This window comes from Dendrobates tinctorius, unplaced genomic scaffold (assembly GCF_039654945.1).
Source record: "Dendrobates tinctorius isolate UK_male_01 unplaced genomic scaffold, ASM3965494v1 ptg000216l, whole genome shotgun sequence".
NCBI lineage: Eukaryota > Metazoa > Chordata > Amphibia > Anura > Dendrobatidae > Dendrobates > Dendrobates tinctorius.
The window spans coordinates 643,577-662,116 of NW_027361883.1; the positions used below are offsets into that span (position 1 = coordinate 643,577).

General features: G+C 44.9%; 1 protein-coding gene across 4 annotated transcripts in view; it reads left to right on the plus strand.

Moving 5' to 3' along the window:
* The window catches only part of SFXN5 (sideroflexin 5), a 260,274-nt gene that overhangs the window by 71,371 nt on the left and 170,363 nt on the right, over window positions 1–18,540 (plus strand). For all 4 annotated transcript variants that reach the window (XR_012222340.1, XR_012222341.1, XM_073555065.1 and 1 more), the window contains exon 9: window positions 2,439–2,504. Coding sequence is in view for 2 of the 4 variants with exons in the window: in XM_073555065.1 (XP_073411166.1) it covers window positions 2,439–2,504 (66 nt within the window). In the remaining 2 variants the exon portion in view is untranslated. The remainder of the gene's footprint in view (window positions 1–2,438; window positions 2,505–18,540) is intronic.

The following is an 18,540-nucleotide window of genomic DNA, read 5'->3' on the forward strand; positions in this document are numbered from 1 at the left end:
TCCATTCACCTCTATAGGAGCAGTAGTGCACGTTTGGTCACCGCTGATCCATTCACCTCTATGGGAGCAGTAGTGCACGTGTAACCACTGCTCCATTCACCTCTATGGGAGCAGTAGTGCACGTGTGACCTCCGCTCCATTCACCTCTATAGGAGCAGTAGTGCACGTGTGACCACCGCTCCATTCACCTCTATGGGGATTTGTGACCGTGCAGAGTGTTGCTCCGGATTGCTTGGTGTTCACCATTCTTAGTTCTCTCTTGTCTCCTGGGACAACCCCTATAAACTTTTCTTAAATCAGAACAGTCTCTTCTATATATTCAGCAGTCATAGAGGAGTGATAACATGTGATCTACACTGTGTGCAGAATTATTAGGCAAATGAGTGTTTTGATCACATCATCCTTTTTATACACGTTGTCCTACTCCAAGCTGTATAGGCCTGAAAGCCAACTGCCAATTATGTAAATCAGGTAATTTGCATCTCTGTAATGAGGGGTGTGGTCTAATGACATCAACACCCTATATAAGGTGTGCTTAATTATTAGGCAACTTCCTTTCCTTTGGCAAAATGGGTCAGAATAGAGATTTGACGGACTCTGAAAAGTCAAAAATTGTGCGATGTCTTGCAGAAGGATGCAGCAGTCTAGAAATTGCTAAACTTTTGAAGCGTGATCACCGAACAATCAAGCGTTTCATGGCAAATATCCAACAGGGGTCGCAAGAAGCGTGTTGATAAAAAAAGGCGCAAAATAACTGCCCATGAATCGAGGAAAATCAAGCATGAAGCTGCCAAGATGCCATTTGCCAGCAGTTTTGCCATGTTTCAGAGCTGCAACGTTACTGGAGTATCAAAAAGCACAAGGTGTGCCATACTGAGGGACATGGCCAAGGTAAGGAAGGCTGGAAAACGACCACCTCTGAACAAGAAACATAAGAGAAAACGTCAAGACTGGGCCAAGAAATATGTTAAGACAGATTTTTCTAAGGTTTTATGGACTGATGAAATGAGAGCGACTCTTGATGGGCCAGATGGACGGGCCCGAGGCGGGATCAGTAAAGGGCAGAGAGCTCCACTCCGACTCAGACGCCAGCAAGGTGGAGGTGGGGGACTGGTATGGGCTGGTATCATCAAAGATGAACTTGTGGGACCTTTTCGGGTTGAGGATGGAGTGAAGCTCAAGTCCCAGACCTACTGGCAGGTTCTGGAAGACATCATCTTCAAGCAGTGGTACAGGAAGAAGTCGGCATCGTTCAAGAAAAACATGATTTTCATGCAGGACAATGCTCCATCACATGCATCCAAATACTCCACAGCGTGGCTGGCCAGTAAAGGTCTAAAAGAAGAAAAAATAATGACATGGCCCCCCTTGTTCCCCTGATCTGAACCCCATAGAGAACCTATAGTCCCTCATAAAATGTGAGATCTACAGGGAGGGAAAACAGTACACCTCTGGGGACAGTGTCTGGGAGGCTGTGGTGGCTGCTGCACATTGCAATGCTGATCGTAAACAGATCAAGCAACTGACAGAATCTATGCATGGAAGGAAGGGGAGTGTCATCATAAAGAAAGGTGGCTATGTTGGTCCCTTTTTTGGGGGGGGTTTGAATGTCTAAATTTTGTGTGTTATATTGGTTTACCTGGTGAAAATAAACAAGTGAGATGGGTATATATTTGGTTTTTCTTAGGTTGCCTAATAATTATGCACAGTAATAGTTACCTGCACAAACAGATATCCTCCTAAGATAGCCAAATCTAAAAAGCACCACTCCAACTTCCAAAAATATTAAGCTTTGATATTTGAATCTTTTGGGTTGATTGAGAACATAGTTGTTATTCAAAAATAAAAAGAATCCTCTCAAATACAACTTGCCTAATAATTCTGCACGCGATGTATTCACAGTGTGCCAGAGGGTGACGCTCCCGGCCTCCTTGTGTCCCTATGACAACACTTCATCCCCTGCTGCATCCCATAGTTATCATTGTGCCATCAGAGGTGACGCTCCCGGCCTCCTTGTGTCCCTATGACAACACTTCTTCCCCTGCTTGCTTGCTGTCAGTGAATAGCAGCAGAAATAACACACTGTCCTGACTGCTTCTCACAGCTGAGGGTTTGTTACAGTGGTTTGCCTTCCACAGGATTATCCTGGAGGTAGATAAAATCCTGTGTTAATCGTTTGCTCCAATGTGTTGCTCGAATCCAGGACAGAGGGTAGAATGCAACTGTGACAAACCCTCAGCCGCAAGGAGTGTCAGGTCTGTACTATAAGATCTCCTCGTTCTCCGGCAGCAAGCAGAGATCCTGGGATGGAAACACAGCGTATATTGGAAAGTTGTGAACATTTTCATTTTGCGGCGATGAAGCTTCATTTACTAAAGCCGGGATTGCAGGCTTGTTGTGTGATGCATACTTGCTGACTGTCTCCTCCTGTTTTGCAGCCTTCTCCCACGTCCAAGTTCATTCTGGGATACACTGGAGCTGTCGTCAGCGCAGTCTCTATAGCAGTGAGTACACCTTACACCCCTGCCCCGGGCCCTTGTTGTCCCTGTGTGTGGAGCAGACTCGGGCCCTCGTGACATTGTTATATCAGGGGCCACACCCTGTGTAGTACTAGTGATGGGGAGCCCCGTCCGCTCCAGGTGTCCTCTAGTAGAGCGGCTTCAGGCAAAGGCTGAAAGCTTTTAGTGAGATGGTATGGCCTGCGGACCCTATGTCAGAGCATGAAGTGTTGTCATAGGGACACAGACAAAAGAATCAGTTCTCATTGGATGCTGTGACATCAGGTGAAATGACTCCACCACTGGTGACATGCAGCATTACACCTCTCTTAAGGAATCAATGTCAGGATGTAGTGGGGAGCGAGCACATACACCAGCTCATTAGCCTCCTGACCAATATGGCCGCTGGCCATTCTCCAGCATGTTGGCCAATAAACAAGCAGTCATTACTAATTAGAAAGTGATTTCTGCCTAATTGGCCTCGTTTACTCGCAGTCCTCGCGCTGCGTTCTCAGTCCAGCCTGTGGAGTTACAATGGCCACACTGCACGTCCTCACCATCCGACCGCCCGCGATGTATCTAAGCTCCTGTAGGGCGGTACCGGCCGCTGTGCTGATAAAAATCCGGGCAGTGCACTACACACAAGAAGGTAAGGTGGGGTCGGGGATAGCACCAGATCTGATCATAGGCTGCAGTACCAGACACCGACCACAGACTAAAGAGGCATCATCCATGGAAAATCAGCAGACATGTTTTTTTTTTTTTCTTCTAATCCTGTTCAATGCTTTTAAGTCCAAGGAAAAAACCTTCTGAATCCGCTATGCCCTAAATAAAGGAAGAATTTAGCTAGAAATACCTGAAGCAAGACCTCTGGGGCAGAGCGTTCACATAGTCAAAGAACACCAATGGGAAACTGTTAGGCCCCACCCCCGCGGAGCCTGCATCAGGCAGGATACAGTGTATCTACCCTGACTAGAGGGATCCTGCGATGACTTTACCCCCATCTTACCTGTGCAGACATGTCTAGTGTTCCTCAGGGTCACCGAAGGTGTACCTTCATGTATGAGGAGTGGTCGCAACACCACCCCCCATCCATCCCATGGCCCAATCGAATGACCGCACGTGAACCAGATGATTATTACATTGTTCTATTTATTCATGAGAAGCTAAAAATCAGGCAGCTAAAAGGTACAGAGTAATAATACCGTCGCTCCCTTTTCTTTTGTATCTGGTTTGTTCTGCAACATTAAGGATGTGCTGCAATACCACATACAGTCTGTGAGCAGCGGTGGCGCTGTTCTTAAAGGAAAACAACTTTTTTTTTTCCCTTATAATCCTGGAAAAACACAATTCTCCCCTCCCTTTGAAAGATGTTGAAAGTTATTTGTAATTTATTTAGAAATGTTTGCATTTAATAATCCATATTTACCAGATATTATTATTATTATTATTATTTTATATTCTATATTTTATTATATTCCTATTTACCGTATGTATTAATATTTTTTATTTAATATATTTTACATTATTATATTTTATTCTATATTTTATTATATTATCTCTCTCATTTTCTATTGTTGTTTCATTATTATATTCTTTAATCTATTTTATTATTATTATTATTATTATTATTATTATTATTATTATTATTATTATTATTATTATTATTATTATTATTATTATCTTATAGTTTTAGAATATTTCATTATTTTTATATTTTATTCCAATAAAAGCAAATGGAAATAAAACTGTAGTAATAATAATTGTAGTAATAATGGTACAGTAATATTAATATTTGTGCTGAAAAAATGTTTAAATTTGTAATAATTCCTTCAAATTTGTGAATTTTTAATAAAAACTTTGAAAAAAAAAAAAAATCAAGTTTTCATTTGGTACCAGGTAAAACGTCTGCGTGTGGGTGAGATGACGGGACTTCTCTCGCCCAGATCCCATCTATTGATCTGATCGATCTTTAATAGTAATCGTAAGAAGTGTCAGTAAAATTCTGCTGGAATTTCCTTCATCGCCTCTGGTCCGGGCAGCGCAGGGCCGGTGATCAGCGCCCCATGATAGTGGCTTTATTTTGACCTTCTCCCCCTTCTTAGTTAGGACTTTATTCATCATTTCTGTTCTTTATGTCACTTGTCTTTTATCACATTGTGATAATCATTGACAGTTTTTTTTTGCATCACATTTTTCATAATGGCGCTAGGGGGTTCATGAAATTTGCGGAAAAAAATAAATTTATTTTTGTTTTATGACTTTGTAGCATAAAAAGTGACACAAAAAAGGCAACTTCCATACATTCCGTCCAGAGGACGAGGACATTAGAAACATCGCAATTGATGAATCAGCCGCAAACATCTGGAAACTCATTAAGGAAAACTGATCGCACGATGTGAACACCGGGCAAAGCTCGCAGCGGCGAAACCAAAACTGATAAATCTTAGAAAGTGGAAAAAAGCCGTTCTGTGCCACGAGGGCACACGTCACACCCTGTAATGGTGCACACCGGGGCCTACAATGTGCGCACAACTACTGATGGCTCGATGGTTCCCCGGCCAGCGATCATCTCCCTGGTATTTGGCACCGTGCCCCCTCCCCAGCCTACATTACACGGGCCAGTAATCAAAGCCCCGGCTGCGGGCGGAGGTCAGCGCCATCGGACATGGATTCCGTGGGAATACACAGAATTAATGAGCAGAGGTTAACTAGTTTTCTGGTTAATCACCACAAATATTATCTCACTGTGAGCCGGGATTCCGGGGAGCCTGACCCCGCCGGCTGATTGTGTCCTGACCCCTCCTCGGGCCGTGCCCGTCACCCCATGTGTGTTTTCCTGCTGCTCAGTGGGCAGCCGTCTCGGAGGGGTCCTGTTTAATTAATACGAGACCACTGGGGGTGATGGCACTTGTTTTCAGGTCATCTCGCACTAATAGGCTCTCACTGGGAGGGGATTTGCAACTAATTGACAGCAGCCATCAGTTAATGAAGTCATTGGCCTTCCGAGCCAGGGGGGCATCAGACAAAGGCGCGACGATTTGTTATACAGCGACCTGGTACCTCTCCAAACAGCGCAGAGGAAGGGGTACGGCGAGACAAAGCGCCGCAGCTTAGGGCTGCCCCATGCCGGGTGTGTGATAACGAGTATGGTCCAAATTAAAGGGGCGGCAGGGGATTAGTGATGTGACCGGGAAACAAAGGAAGGAGCGCTGTCTGATCCGACGGCAGGAGCTGCAGGTTATTACTACTTAGGCTGGATGCCGGCTTGCTAGAAAGTATTCACACCCCCATCATGAGCGAGCTTACAAGATAATTTACCCGAGACGCAGAGTTTTTCCATCCTCCTATCAGGCCGGCGGTCACAGACGCATTCACTTTAACGCTTTCTACTTTGAACATGTAGCAGAGCTGAGTTTGTCAGTATAGCAGAGTCGAATTTGTCATTTAGCCCCCTTCCTAGTTGGTACATTGCAGACGCCCACCGTCCGGGACATCCCCACAAGACTGACTGTGAGGCTCTGAACAACGGTATTATACTGGCGAAATATTGATGGCCCTATGGTATTATGTGGTGATAGTAGTAATGGAGGTGTGCTAGTATGAGCGAGCAGTAGTAATGGAGGTGTGCTAGTATGAGCGAGCAGTAGTAATGGAAGTGTGCTAGTATGAGCGAGCAGTAGTAATGGAGGTGTGGTAGTATGAGCGAGCAGTAGTATTGGAGGTGTGCTAGTATGATCGAGTAGAAGTAATGGAGGTGTGCTAGAATGAGCGAGCAGTAGTAATGGGGGTGTGCTAGTATGAACGAGTAGTAGTAATGGAGGTGTGCTAGTATGAACAAGTAGTAGTAATGGGGGTGTGCTAGTATGAACGAGCAGTAGTATTGGAGGTGTGCTAGTATGAGCGAGCAGTATTAATGGAGGTGTGCTAGTATGAGCGAGCAGTATTAATGGAGGTGTGCTAGTATGAGCGAGTAGTAGTAATGGAGGTGTGCTAGTATGAGCGAGTAGTAGTAATGAAGGTGTGGTAGTATGAGCGAGCAGTAGTATTGGAGGTGTGCTAGTATGAGCGAGTAGAAGTAATGGAGGTGTGCTAGAGTGAGCGAGTAGTAGTAATGGAGGTGTGCTAGTATGAGCGAGCAGTAGTAATGGAGATGTGCTAGTATGATCGAGTAGTAGTAATGGAGATGTGCTAGTATGAGCGAGCAGTAGTAATGGAGGTGTGCTAGTATGAGGTAGTAGTAGTGTGCTAGTATGAGCGAGCAGTAGTAATGGAGGTGTGCTAGTATGAGCGAGCAGTAGTAATGGAGGTGTGCTAGTATGAGCGAGTAGTAGTAATGGAGGTGTACTAGTATGAGCGAGCAGTAGTAATGGAGGTGTGCTAGTATGATCAAGCAGTAGTAATGGAGATGTGCTAGTATGAACGAGCAGTAGTAATGGAGGTGTGCTAGTATGATCAAGCAGTAGTAATGGAGGTATGCTAGTATGATCGAGTAGTAGTAATGGAGATGTGCTAGTATGAACGAGCAGTAGTAATGGAGGTATGCTAGTATGAACGAGCAGTAGTAATGGAGGTATGCTAGTATGATCGAGTAGTAGTAATGGAGATGTGCTAGTATGAACGAGCAGTAGTAATGGAGGTATGCTAGTATGATCGAGTAGTAGTAATGGAGATGTGCTAGTATCATCGAGTAGTAGTAATGGAGATGTGCTAGTATGAGCGAGCAGTAGTAATGGAGGTGTGCTAGTATGAGGTAGTAGTGTGCTAGTATGAGCGAGCAGTAGTAATGGAGGTGTGCTAGTATGAGCGAGTAGTAGTAATGGAGATGTGCTAGTATGAGGGAGCAGTAGTAATGGAGGTGTGCTAGTATGAGCGAGTAGTAGTAATGGAGATATGCTAGTATGAGCGAGCAGTAGTAATGCATGTGTGCTAGTATGAACGAGTAGTAGTAATGGAGGTGTGCTAGTATGAGCGAGCAGTAGTAATGGAGGTGTGCTAGTATGAGCGAGCAGTAGTAATGGAGGTGTGCTAATATGAGCGAGCAGTATTAATGGAGGTGTGCTAGTATGAGTGAGTAGTAGTAATGGAGGTGTAGTAGTATGAGCGAGCAGTAGTATTGGAGGTGTGCTAGTATGAGCGAGCAGTAGTAATGGAGGTGTGGTAGTATGAGCGAGCAGTAGTATTGGAGGTGTGCTAGTATGATCGAGTAGAAGTAATGGAGGTGTGCTAGAATGAGCGAGCAGTAGTAATGGGGGTGTGCTAGTATGAACGAGTAGTAGTAATGGAGGTGTGCTAGTATGAACAAGTAGTAGTAATGGGGGTGTGCTAGTATGAACGAGCAGTAGTATTGGAGGTGTGCTAGTATGAGCGAGCAGTATTAATGGAGGTGTGCTAGTATGAGCGAGTAGTAGTAATGGAGGTGTGCTAGTATGAGCGAGTAGTAGTAATGAAGGTGTGGTAGTATGAGCGAGCAGTAGTATTGGAGGTGTGCTAGTATGAGCGAGTAGAAGTAATGGAGGTGTGCTAGAGTGAGCGAGTAGTAGTAATGGAGGTGTGCTAGTATGAGCGAGCAGTAGTAATGGAGATGTGCTAGTATGATCGAGTAGTAGTAATGGAGATGTGCTAGTATGAGCGAGCAGTAGTAATGGAGGTGTGCTAGTATGAGCGAGCAGTAGTAATGGAGGTGTGCTAGTATGAGCGAGTAGTAGTAATGGAGATGTGCTAGTATGAGGGAGCAGTAGTAATGGAGGTGTGCTAGTATGAGCGAATAGTAGTAATGGAGGTGTGCTAGTATGAGCGAGCAGTAGTAATGGATGTGTGCTAGTATGAACGAGTAGTAATGGAGGTGTCCTTGTATGAACGAGTAGTAGTAATGGAGGTGTGCTAGTATGATCGACTAGTAGTAATGGAGGTGTGCTAGTATGATCGACTAGTAGTAATGGAGGTGTGCTAGTGTGAGCGAGCAGTAGTAATGGAGGTGTGCTAGTATGAGCGAGCAGTAGTAATGGAGGTGTGCTAGTATGAGCGAGCAGTAGTAATGGAGGTGTGCTAGTATGAGCGAGCAGTTGTAATGGAGGTGTGCTAGTATGAGCGAGCAATAGTAATGGAGGTGTGCTAGTATGAGCGAGCAATAGTAATGGAGGTGTGCTAGTATGAGCGAGTAGTAGTAATGGAGGTGTGCTAGTATGATCGAGTAGTAGTAGTGGAGGTGTGCTACTATGAGCCAGTAGTAGTAGTAATGGAGGTGTGCTAGTATGAGTGAGAAGTAGTAATTGAGGTGTGCTAGTATGAGCCAGTAATAGTAATGGAGATGTGCTAGTATGAGCGAGCAGAAGTAATGGAGGTGTGTGCTAGTATGAGCGAGTAGTAGTAATAGAGGTGTGCTAGTATGAGCGAGTAGTAGAAATGGAGGTGTGTGCTAGTATGAGCGAGTAGTAGTAACAGGTGTGCTAGTATGAGCGAGTAGTAGTGGAGGTGTGTGCTAGTATGAGCGAGTAGAAGTAATGGATGTGTGCTAGTATGAGTGAGTAGTAATGGTGGTGTGTGCTAGTATGAGCGAGTAGTAGTAATGGAGGTGTGCTAGTATGAGCGAGTAGTAATGGAGGTGTGCTAGTATGAGCCAGTAATAGTAATGGAGGTGTGCTACTATGAGCGAGTAGTAGTACTGGAGATGTGCTATTATGAGCGAGTAGTAGTAATGGAGGTGTGCTAGTATGAGCGAGTAGTAGTAATGGAGGTGTGCTAGAGTGAGCGAGTAGTAGTAATGGAGGTGTGCTAGTATGAGCGAGCAGTAGTAATGGAGATGTGCTAGTATGATCGAGTAGTAGTAATGGAGATGTGCTAGTATGAGCGAGCAGTAGTAATGGAGGTGTGCTAGTATGAGGTAGTAGTAGTGTGCTAGTATGAGCGAGCAGTAGTAATGGAGGTGTGCTAGTATGAGCGAGTAGTAGTAATGGAGGTGTGCTAGTATGAGCGAGCAGTAGTAATGGAGGTGTGCTAGTATGAGCGAATAGTAGTAATGGAGATGTGCTAGTATGAACGAGCAGTAGTAATGGAGGTGTGCTAGTATGATCAAGCAGTAGTAATGGAGGTATGCTAGTATGATCGAGTAGTAGTAATGGAGATGTGCTAGTATGATCGAGTAGTAGTAATGGAGATGTGCTAGTATGAGCGAGCAGTAGTAATGGAGGTGTGCTAGTATGAGGTAGTAGTAGTGTGCTAGTATGAGCGAGCAGTAGTAATGGAGGTGTGCTAGTATGAGCGAGTAGTAGTAATGGAGATGTGCTAGTATGAGGGAGCAGTAGTAATGGAGGTGTGCTAGTATGAGCGAATAGTAGTAATGGAGGTGTGCTAGTATGAGCGAGCAGTAGTAATGGATGTGTGCTAGTATGAGCCAGTAATGGAGGTGTGCTAGTATGAACGAGTAGTAATGGAGGTGTCCTTGTATGAACGAGTAGTAGTAATGGAGGTGTGCTAGTATGATCGACTAGTAGTAATGGAGGTGTGCTAGTATGATCGACTAGTAGTAATGGAGGTGTGCTAGTGTGAGCGAGCAGTAGTAATGGAGGTGTGCTAGTATGATCGACTAGTAGTAATGGAGGTGTGCTAGTATGAGCGAGCAGTAGTAATGGAGGTGTGCTAGTATGAGCGAGCAGTAGTAATGGAGGTGTGCTAGTATGAGCGAGCAGTTGTAATGGAGGTGTGCTAGTATGAGCGAGCAGTTGTAATGGAGGTGTGCTAGTATGAGCGAGCAATAGTAATGGAGGTGTGCTAGTATGAGCGAGCAATAGTAATGGAGGTGTGCTAGTATGAGCGAGTAGTAGTAATGGAGGTGTGCTAGTATGATCGAGTAGTAGTAGTGGAGGTGTGCTAGTATGAGCCAGTAGTAGTAGTAATGGAGGTGTGCTAGTATGAGTGAGAAGTAGTAATTGAGGTGTGCTAGTATGAGCCAGTAATAGTAATGGAGATGTGCTAGTATGAGCGAGCAGAAGTAATGGAGGTGTGTGCTAGTATGAGCGAGTAGTAGTAATAGAGGTGTGCTAGTATGAGCGAGTAGTAGAAATGGAGGTGTGTGCTAGTATGAGCGAGTAGTAGTGGAGGTGTGTGCTAGTATGAGCGAGTAGAAGTAATGGATGTGTGCTAGTATGAGTGAGTAGTAATGGTGGTGTGTGCTAGTATGAGCGAGTAGTAGTAATGGAGGTGTGCTAGTATGAGCGAGTAGTAATGGAGGTGTGCTAGTATGAGCCAGTAATAGTAATGGAGGTGTGCTACTATGAGCGAGTAGTAGTACTGGAGATGTGCTATTATGAGCGAGTAGTAGTAATGGAGGTGTGCTAGTATGAGCGAGCAGTAGTAATGGAGGTGTGCTAGTATGAGCCAGTAGTAATGGAGGTGTGCTAGTATGAGCGAGCAGTAGTAATGGAGGTGTGCTAGTATGAGCGAGCAGTAGTAATGGAGGTGTGCTAATATGATCGAGCAATAGTAATGGAGGTGTGCTAGTATGATCGAGTAGTAGTAATGGAGGTGTGCTAGTATGATCGAGTAGTAGTAATGGAGGTGTGCTACTATGATCGAGTAGTAATGGAGGTGTGCTACTATGAGCGAGCGATAGTAATGGAGGTGTGCTAGTATGATCGAGTAGTAGTAACGGAGGTGTGCTAGTATGAGCGAGCAGTAGTAATGGAGGTGTGCTAGTATGAGTGAGTAGTAGTAATGGAGGTGTGCTACTATGATCGAGTAGTAGTAATGGCGGTGTGCTAGTATGATCGAGTAGTAGTAATGGCGGTGTGCTAGTATGATCGAGCAGTAGTAATGGCGGTGTGCTACTATGATCGACTAGTGGTAATGGAGGTGTGCTAGTATGAGCCAGTAGTAGTAATGGAGGTGTGCTAGTATGAGCGAGTAGTAGTAATGGAGATGTGCTAGTATGAGCGAGCAGTAGTAATGCATGTGTGCTAGTATGAGCGAGCAGTAGTAATGGAGGTGTGGTACTATGAGCGAGCAGTAGTAATGGAGGTGTGCTAGTATGAGCGAGTAGTAGTAATGGAGGTGTGCTACTATGAGCGAGTAGTAGTAATGGAAGTGTGCTACTATGATCGAGCAGTAGTAATGGAGGTGTGCTACTTTGATTGAGTAGTAGTAATGGAGGTGTGCTAGTATGATCGAGTAGTAGTAGTGGAGGTGTGCTTTTATGAGCCAGTAGTAGTAGTAGTAGTAGTAATGGAGGTGTGTTAGTATGAGCGAGTAGTAGTAATGGAGGTGTGCTATTATGAGCGAGCAGAAGTAATGGAGGTGTGCTAGTATGAGCGAGCAGAAGTAATGGAGGTGTGTGCTAGTATGAGCGAGTAGTAGTAGTTGAGGTGTGCTAGTATGAGCGAGTAGTAGTAATAGGTGTGCTAGTATGAGCGAGTAGTAGTAATGGAGGTGTGTGCTAGAATGAGCGAGTAGTAGTAATGGGGGTGTGCTAGTATGATCGAGCAGTAGTAATGGAGATATGCTAGTATGAGTGAGCAGTAGTAATGCATGTGTGCTAGTATGAACGAGTAGCAGTAATGGATGTGTGCTAGTATGAGTGAGTAGTAGTAATGGAGGTGTGCTACTATGAGTGAGTAGTAGTACTGGAGGTGTGCTAGTATGAGCGAGCAGTAGTAATGGAGGTGTGCTAGTATGAACGATCAGAAGTAATGGAGGTGTGCTAGTATGAGCGAGTAGTAGTAATGGAGGTGTGCTAGTATGAGCGAGCAATAGTAATGGAGGTGTGCTACTATGATCGAGCAGTAGTAATGGAAGTGTGCTAGTATGAGCGAGCAGTAGTAATGGAGGTGTGCTACTATGATCGAGTAGTAGTACTGGAGGTGTGCTAGTATGAGCCAGTAGTAGTAAAGGAAGTGTGCTAGTATTAGCGAGCATTAGTAATGGAGGTGTGCTAGTATGAGCGAGCAGTAGTAATGGAGGTGTGCTAGTATGAGCGAGCAATAGTAATGGAGGTGTGCTACTATGATCGAGCAGTAGTAATGGAGGTATGCTACTATGATCGAGCAGTAGTAATGGAGGTGTGCTAGTATGAGCGAGCAGTAGTAATGGAGGTGTGCTAGTATGATCGAGCAGTAGTAATGGAGGTGTGCTACTATGATCGAGTAGTAATGGAGGTGTGCTAGTATGATCGAGTAGTAGTAATGGAGGTGTGCTAGTATGAGAGAGCAATAGTAATGGAGGTGTGCTAGTATGAGTGAGCAGTAGTAATGGAGGTGTGCTACTATGATCGAGTAGTAATGGAGGTGTGCTAGTATGATCGAGTAGTAGTAATGGAGGTGTGCTAGTATGATCGAGCAGTAGTAATGGAAGTGTGCTAGTATGATCGAGTAGTAGTAATGGAGTTGTGCTAGTATGAGGTAATAGTGGTGTGCTAGTATGAGCGAGTAGTAGTAATGGAGATATGCTAGTATGAGCGAGCAGTAGTAATGCATGTGTGCTAGTAAGAACGAGTAGTAGTAATGCATGTGTGCTAGTATGAGCGAGTAGTAGTGGTGGTGTGTGCTAGTATGAGCGAGTAGTAGTGGTGGTGTGTGCTAGTATGAGCGAGTAGTAGTAATGGAGGTGGGCTAGTATGATCGAGTAGTAGTAATGGAGGTGTGCTAGTATGAGCGAGCAATAGTAATGGAGGTGTGCTAGTATGAGCGAGCAGTAGTAATGGAGGTGTGCTACTATGATCGAGTAGTAATGGAGGTGTGCTAGTATGATCGAGTAGTAGTAATGGAGGTGTGCTAGTATGATCGAGCAGTAGTAATGGAAGTGTGCTAGTATGATCGAGTAGTAGTAATGGAGGTGTGCTAGTATGAGGTAGTAGTGGTGTGCTAGTATGAGCGAGTAGTAGTAATGGAGATATGCTAGTATGAGCGAGTAGTAGTAATGGATGTGTGCTAGTATGAGTGAGTAGTAGTAATGGAGGTCTGCTAGTATGAGCCAGTAATGGTAATGTAGAAGTGCTACTATGAGCGAGTAGTAGTACTGGAGGTGTGCTAGTATGAGTGAGCAGTAGTAATGGAGGTGTGCTAGTATGAACGATCAGAAGTAATGGAGGTGTGCTAGTATGAGCGAGTAGTAGTAATGGAGGTGTGCTAGTATGAGCGAGTAGTAGTAATGGAGGTGTGCTAGTATGAGCGAGTAGTTGTAATGAAGGTGTGCTAGTATGAGCGAGTAGTTGTAATGAAGGTGTGCTACTATGAGCGAGCAGTAGTAATGGAGGTGTGCTAGTATGAGCGAGTAGTAGTAATGGAGGTGTGCTACTATGATCGAGTAGTAGTAATGGAAGTGTGCTAGTATGATCGAGTAGTAGTAGTGGAGGTGTGCTTGTATGAGCCAGTACTAGTAGTAGTAATGGAGGTGTGTTAATATGAGTGAGTAGTAGTAATTGAGGTGTGCTAGTATGAGCCAGTAGTAGTAATGGAGGTGTGCTATTATGAGCGAGCAGAAGTAATGGAGGTGTGCTAGTATGAGCGAGCAGAAGTAATGGAGGTGTGTGCTAGTATGAGCGAGTAGTTGTAGTAAAGGTGTGCTAGTATGAGCGAGTAGTAGTAGTAGAGGTGTGCTAGTATGAGCGAGTAGTAGTAATAGATGTGTGCTAGTATGAGCGAGTAGTAGTAATGGGGGTGTGCTAGTATGAGCGAGCAGTAGTAATGGAGATGTGCTAGTATGAGCGAGCAGTAGTAATGGAGGTGTGCTAGTATGAGCGAGCAGTAGTAATGGAGGCGTGCTAGTAAGAGCGAGTTGGATTAGTGTGCAGTATTCGGAACTCTTGGTAAGTGTTGGTTCTGTGTTGTACAACAGCACTCTTGGTGTATTGCAGTGTTGGTTCGGTGTTGTACAGCAGCACTCTTGGTGTATTCCAGTATTCGGCACTCTTGGTAACCTCGTTGGTTCGGTGTTATACAGCAGCACTCTTGGTGTATTGCAGTATTCGGCACTCTTGGTAACAGTGTTGGTTCGGTGTTATACAGCAGCACTCTTGGTGTATTGCAGTATTCGGCACTCTTGGTAACCGCGTTGGTTCGGTGTTGTACAGCAGCACTCTTGGTGTATTGCAGTATTCGGCACTCTTGGTAACCGCGTTGATTCGGTGTTGTACAGCAGCACTCTTGGTGTATTGCAGTATTCGGCACTCTTGGTAACCGCGTTGGTTCGGTGTTGTACAGCAGCACTCTTGGTGTATTGCAGTATTCGGCACATTATTTAACAGTGTTGGTTCGGTGTTGTACAGCAGCACTCTTGGTGTATTGGAGTATTTGGCACTCTTGGTAGCAGTGTTGGTTCGGTGTTATACAGCAGCAGTCTTGGTGTATTGCAGTATTCGGCACTCTTGGTAACAGTGTTGGTTCGGTGTTGTGCATCAGCGCTCTTGGTGTATTGCAGTATTCGGCACTCTTGGTAACAGTGTTGGTTCGGTGTTGTACAGCAGCACTCTTGGTGTATTGCAGTATTTGGCACTCTTGGTAACAGTGTTGGTTCGGTGTTATACAGCAGCTGTCTTGGTGTATTGCAATATTCGGCACTCTTGTTAACAGCGTTGGTTCAGTGATTTACAGTCATGGCCAAAAGTTTTGAGAATGACACAAATATTAATTTTTTTTTACAAAGTCTACTGCTTCATTTTTTCTAATGGCAATTTGCATATACTCCAGAATGTTATAAAGAGTGATGAGTGATCAGCTTAACAGCAATTACTTGCAAAGTCAATATTTGCCTAGAAAATGAACTTTATCCCCCAAAACACATTTCAACATCATTGCAGCCCTGCCTTAAAAGGACCAGCTAACATCGTTTCAGTGATTGCTCCATTAACACAGGTGTGGGTGTTGATGAGGACAGGGTTGGAGATCAATCTGTCATGATTAAGTAAGAATGACACCACTGGACACTTTAAAAGGAGGCTGGTGCTTGGCATCATTGTTTCTCTTCTGTTAACCATGGTTATCTCTAAAGAAACACGTGCAGTCATCATTGCACTGCACAAAAATGGCCTAACAGGGAAGAGTATCGCAGCTAGAAAGATTGCACCTCAGTCAACAATCTATCGCATCATCAAGAACTTCAAGGAGAGAGGTTCCCTTGTTGCCAAAAAGGCTCCAGGGCGCCCAAGAAAGACCAGCAAGCGCCAGGACCGTCTCTTAAAAGTGTTTCAGCTGCGGGATCGGGCTACCAGCAGTGCAAAGCTTGCTCAGGAATGGCAGCAGGCAGGTGTGAGTGCATCTGCATGCACTGTGAGGCGAAGACTCTTGGAGCAAGGCCTGGTCTCAAGGAGGGCAGCAAAGAAGCCACTTCTCTCCAGGAAAAACATCATGGACAGACTGATATTCTGCAAGAGGTACAGGGAGTGGACTACTGAGGACTGGGGTAAAGTCATTTTCTCTGATGAATCCCCTTTTTGATTGTTTGGGACATCTGGAAAACGGCTTATTCGGCGAAGACCAGGTGAGTGCTACCACCAGTCTTGTCTCATGCCAACTGTCAAGCATCCTGAAACCATTCATGTGTGGGGTGGCTTCTCAGCCAAGGGAATGGGCTCTCTCTCAGTCTTGCCTAAAAACACAGCCATGAATAAAGAATGGTACCAGAATGTCCTCGAAGAACAACTTCTCCCAACCGTCCAAGAGCAGTTTGGCGATCAACAATGCCTTTTTCAACATGATGGAGCACCTTGCCATAAAGCAAAGGTGATAACTAAATGGCTCAGGGAACAAAACATAGAGATTTTGGGTCCATGGCCTGGAAACTCCCCAGATCTTAATCCCATTGAGAACTTGTGGTCAATCATCAAGAGACGGGTGGAAAAACAAAAACCTTCAAATTCAGACAAAATAAAAGCATTGATTTTGCAAGAATGGACTGCTATCAGTCAGGATTTGATCCAGAAGTTGATTGAGAGCATGCCAGGGAGAATTGCTGAGGTCCTGAAGAAGGGTCAACACTGCAAATATTGACTTGCTGCATTAACTCATACTAACTGTCAATATAACCTTTTGCTACTCATAATATGATTGCAATTATATTTCTGTATGTGATAAAAACATCTGACAAACACACATAAAAACCAGAGGCCAGCAGATCATGTGAAAATATAATATTCGTGTCATTCTCAAAACTTTTGGCCATGACTGTATATCAACAGTCTTGGTGTATTGCAGTGTTCGGCACTCTTGGTGTCAGTGTTGGTTCGGTGTTGTATAGCAGCAGTCTTGGTGTATTGCAGTATTCAGCACTCTTGGTAACAGTGTTTGTTCGGTGTTGTACAGCAGCACTCTTGGTGTATTGCAGTATTCGGCACTCTTGGTAACAGTGTTTGTTCGGTGTTGTACAGCAGCGCTCTTGGTGTATTGCAGTATTCGGCTCTCTTGGTAACAGTGTTGGTTCGGTGTTGTACAGCAGCGCTCTTGGTGTATTGCAGTATTCGGCACTCTTGGTAACAGCGTTGGTTCAGTGTTTTACATTAACAGTCTTGGTGTATTGCAGTATTCGGCACTCTTGGTGTCAGTGTTGGTTCGGTGTTGTAGAGCAGCAGTCTTGGTGTATTGCAGTATTTGGCACTCTTGGTAACAGCGTTGGTTCGGTGTTGTATAGCAGCAGTCTTGGTGTATTGCAGTATTCGGCACTCTTGGTAACAGCGTTGGTTCAGTGTTTTGCATCAACAGTCTCGGTGTATTGCAGCATTCGGCACTCTTGGTAACAGTGTTGGTTCGGTGTTGTACAGCAGCACTCTTGGTGTATTGCAGTATTCGGCTCTCTTGGTAACAGCGTTGGTTCGGTGTTGTACAGCAGCGCTCTTGGTGTATTGCAGTATTCGGCTCTCTTGGTAACAGTGTTGGTTCGGTGTTGTACAGCAGCACTCTTGGTGTATTGCAGTATTCGGCACTCTTGGTAGCAGTGTTGGTTCGGTGTTGTACAGCAGCACTCTTGGTGTATTGCAGTATTCGGCTCTCTTGGCAGCAGTGTTGGTTCGGTGTTGTACAGCAGCGCTCTTGGTGTATTGCAGTATTCGGCTCTCTTGGTAACAGTGTTGGTTCGGTGTTGTACAGCAGCACTCTTGGTGTATTGCAGTATTCGGCTCTCTTGGCAGCAGTGTTGGTTCGGTGTTGTACAGCAGCGCTCTTGGTGTATTGCAGTATTCGGCACTCTTGGTAACAGTTTTGGTTCGGTGTTGTACAGCAGCACTCTTGGTGTATTGCAGTGTTCGGCACTCTTGGTAACAGCGTTGTTTCGGTGTTGTACAGCAGAGCTCTTGGTGTATTGCAGTGTTCGGCACTCTTGGTAACTGTTGGTTCGGTGTTGTACAGCAGCACTCTTGGTGTATTGCAGTATTCGTCACTCTTGGTAGCAGTGTTGGTTCGGTGTTATACAGCAGCAGTCTTGGTGTATTGCAGTATTCGGCACTCTTGGTAACTGTGTTGGTTCGTGTTGTACAGCAGCACTCTTGGTGTATTGCAGTATTCGGCACTCTTGGTAACAGCGTTGGTTCGGTGTTGTACAGCAGCGCTCTTGGTGTATTGCAGTATTCGGCACTCTTGGTAACAGTGTTTGTTCGGTGTTGTACAGCAGCGCTCTTGGTGTATTGCAGTATTCGGCACTCTTGGTAACAGTGTTCGGTGTTGTACAGCAGCACTCTTGGTGTATTGCAGTATTCGGCACTCTTGGTAACAGTGTTGGTTCGGTGTTGTACAGCAGCACTCTTGGTGTATTGCAGTATTCGGCACTCTTGGTAACAGCGTTGGTTCGGTGTTGTACAGCAGCGCTCTTGGTGTATTGCAGTATTCGGCACTCTTGGAATCAGTGTTGGTTCGGTGTTGTACAGTAGCACTCTTGGTGTATTGCAGTGTTCGGCACTCTTGGTAACTGTTGGTTCGGTGTTGTACAGCAGCACTCTTGCTGTATTGCAGTATTCGGCACTCTTGGTAACTGTTGGTTCAGTGTTGTACAGCAGCACTCTTGGTGTATTGCAGTATTCGGCACTCTTGGTAACAGCGTTGGTTCGGTGTTGTACAGCAGCACTCTT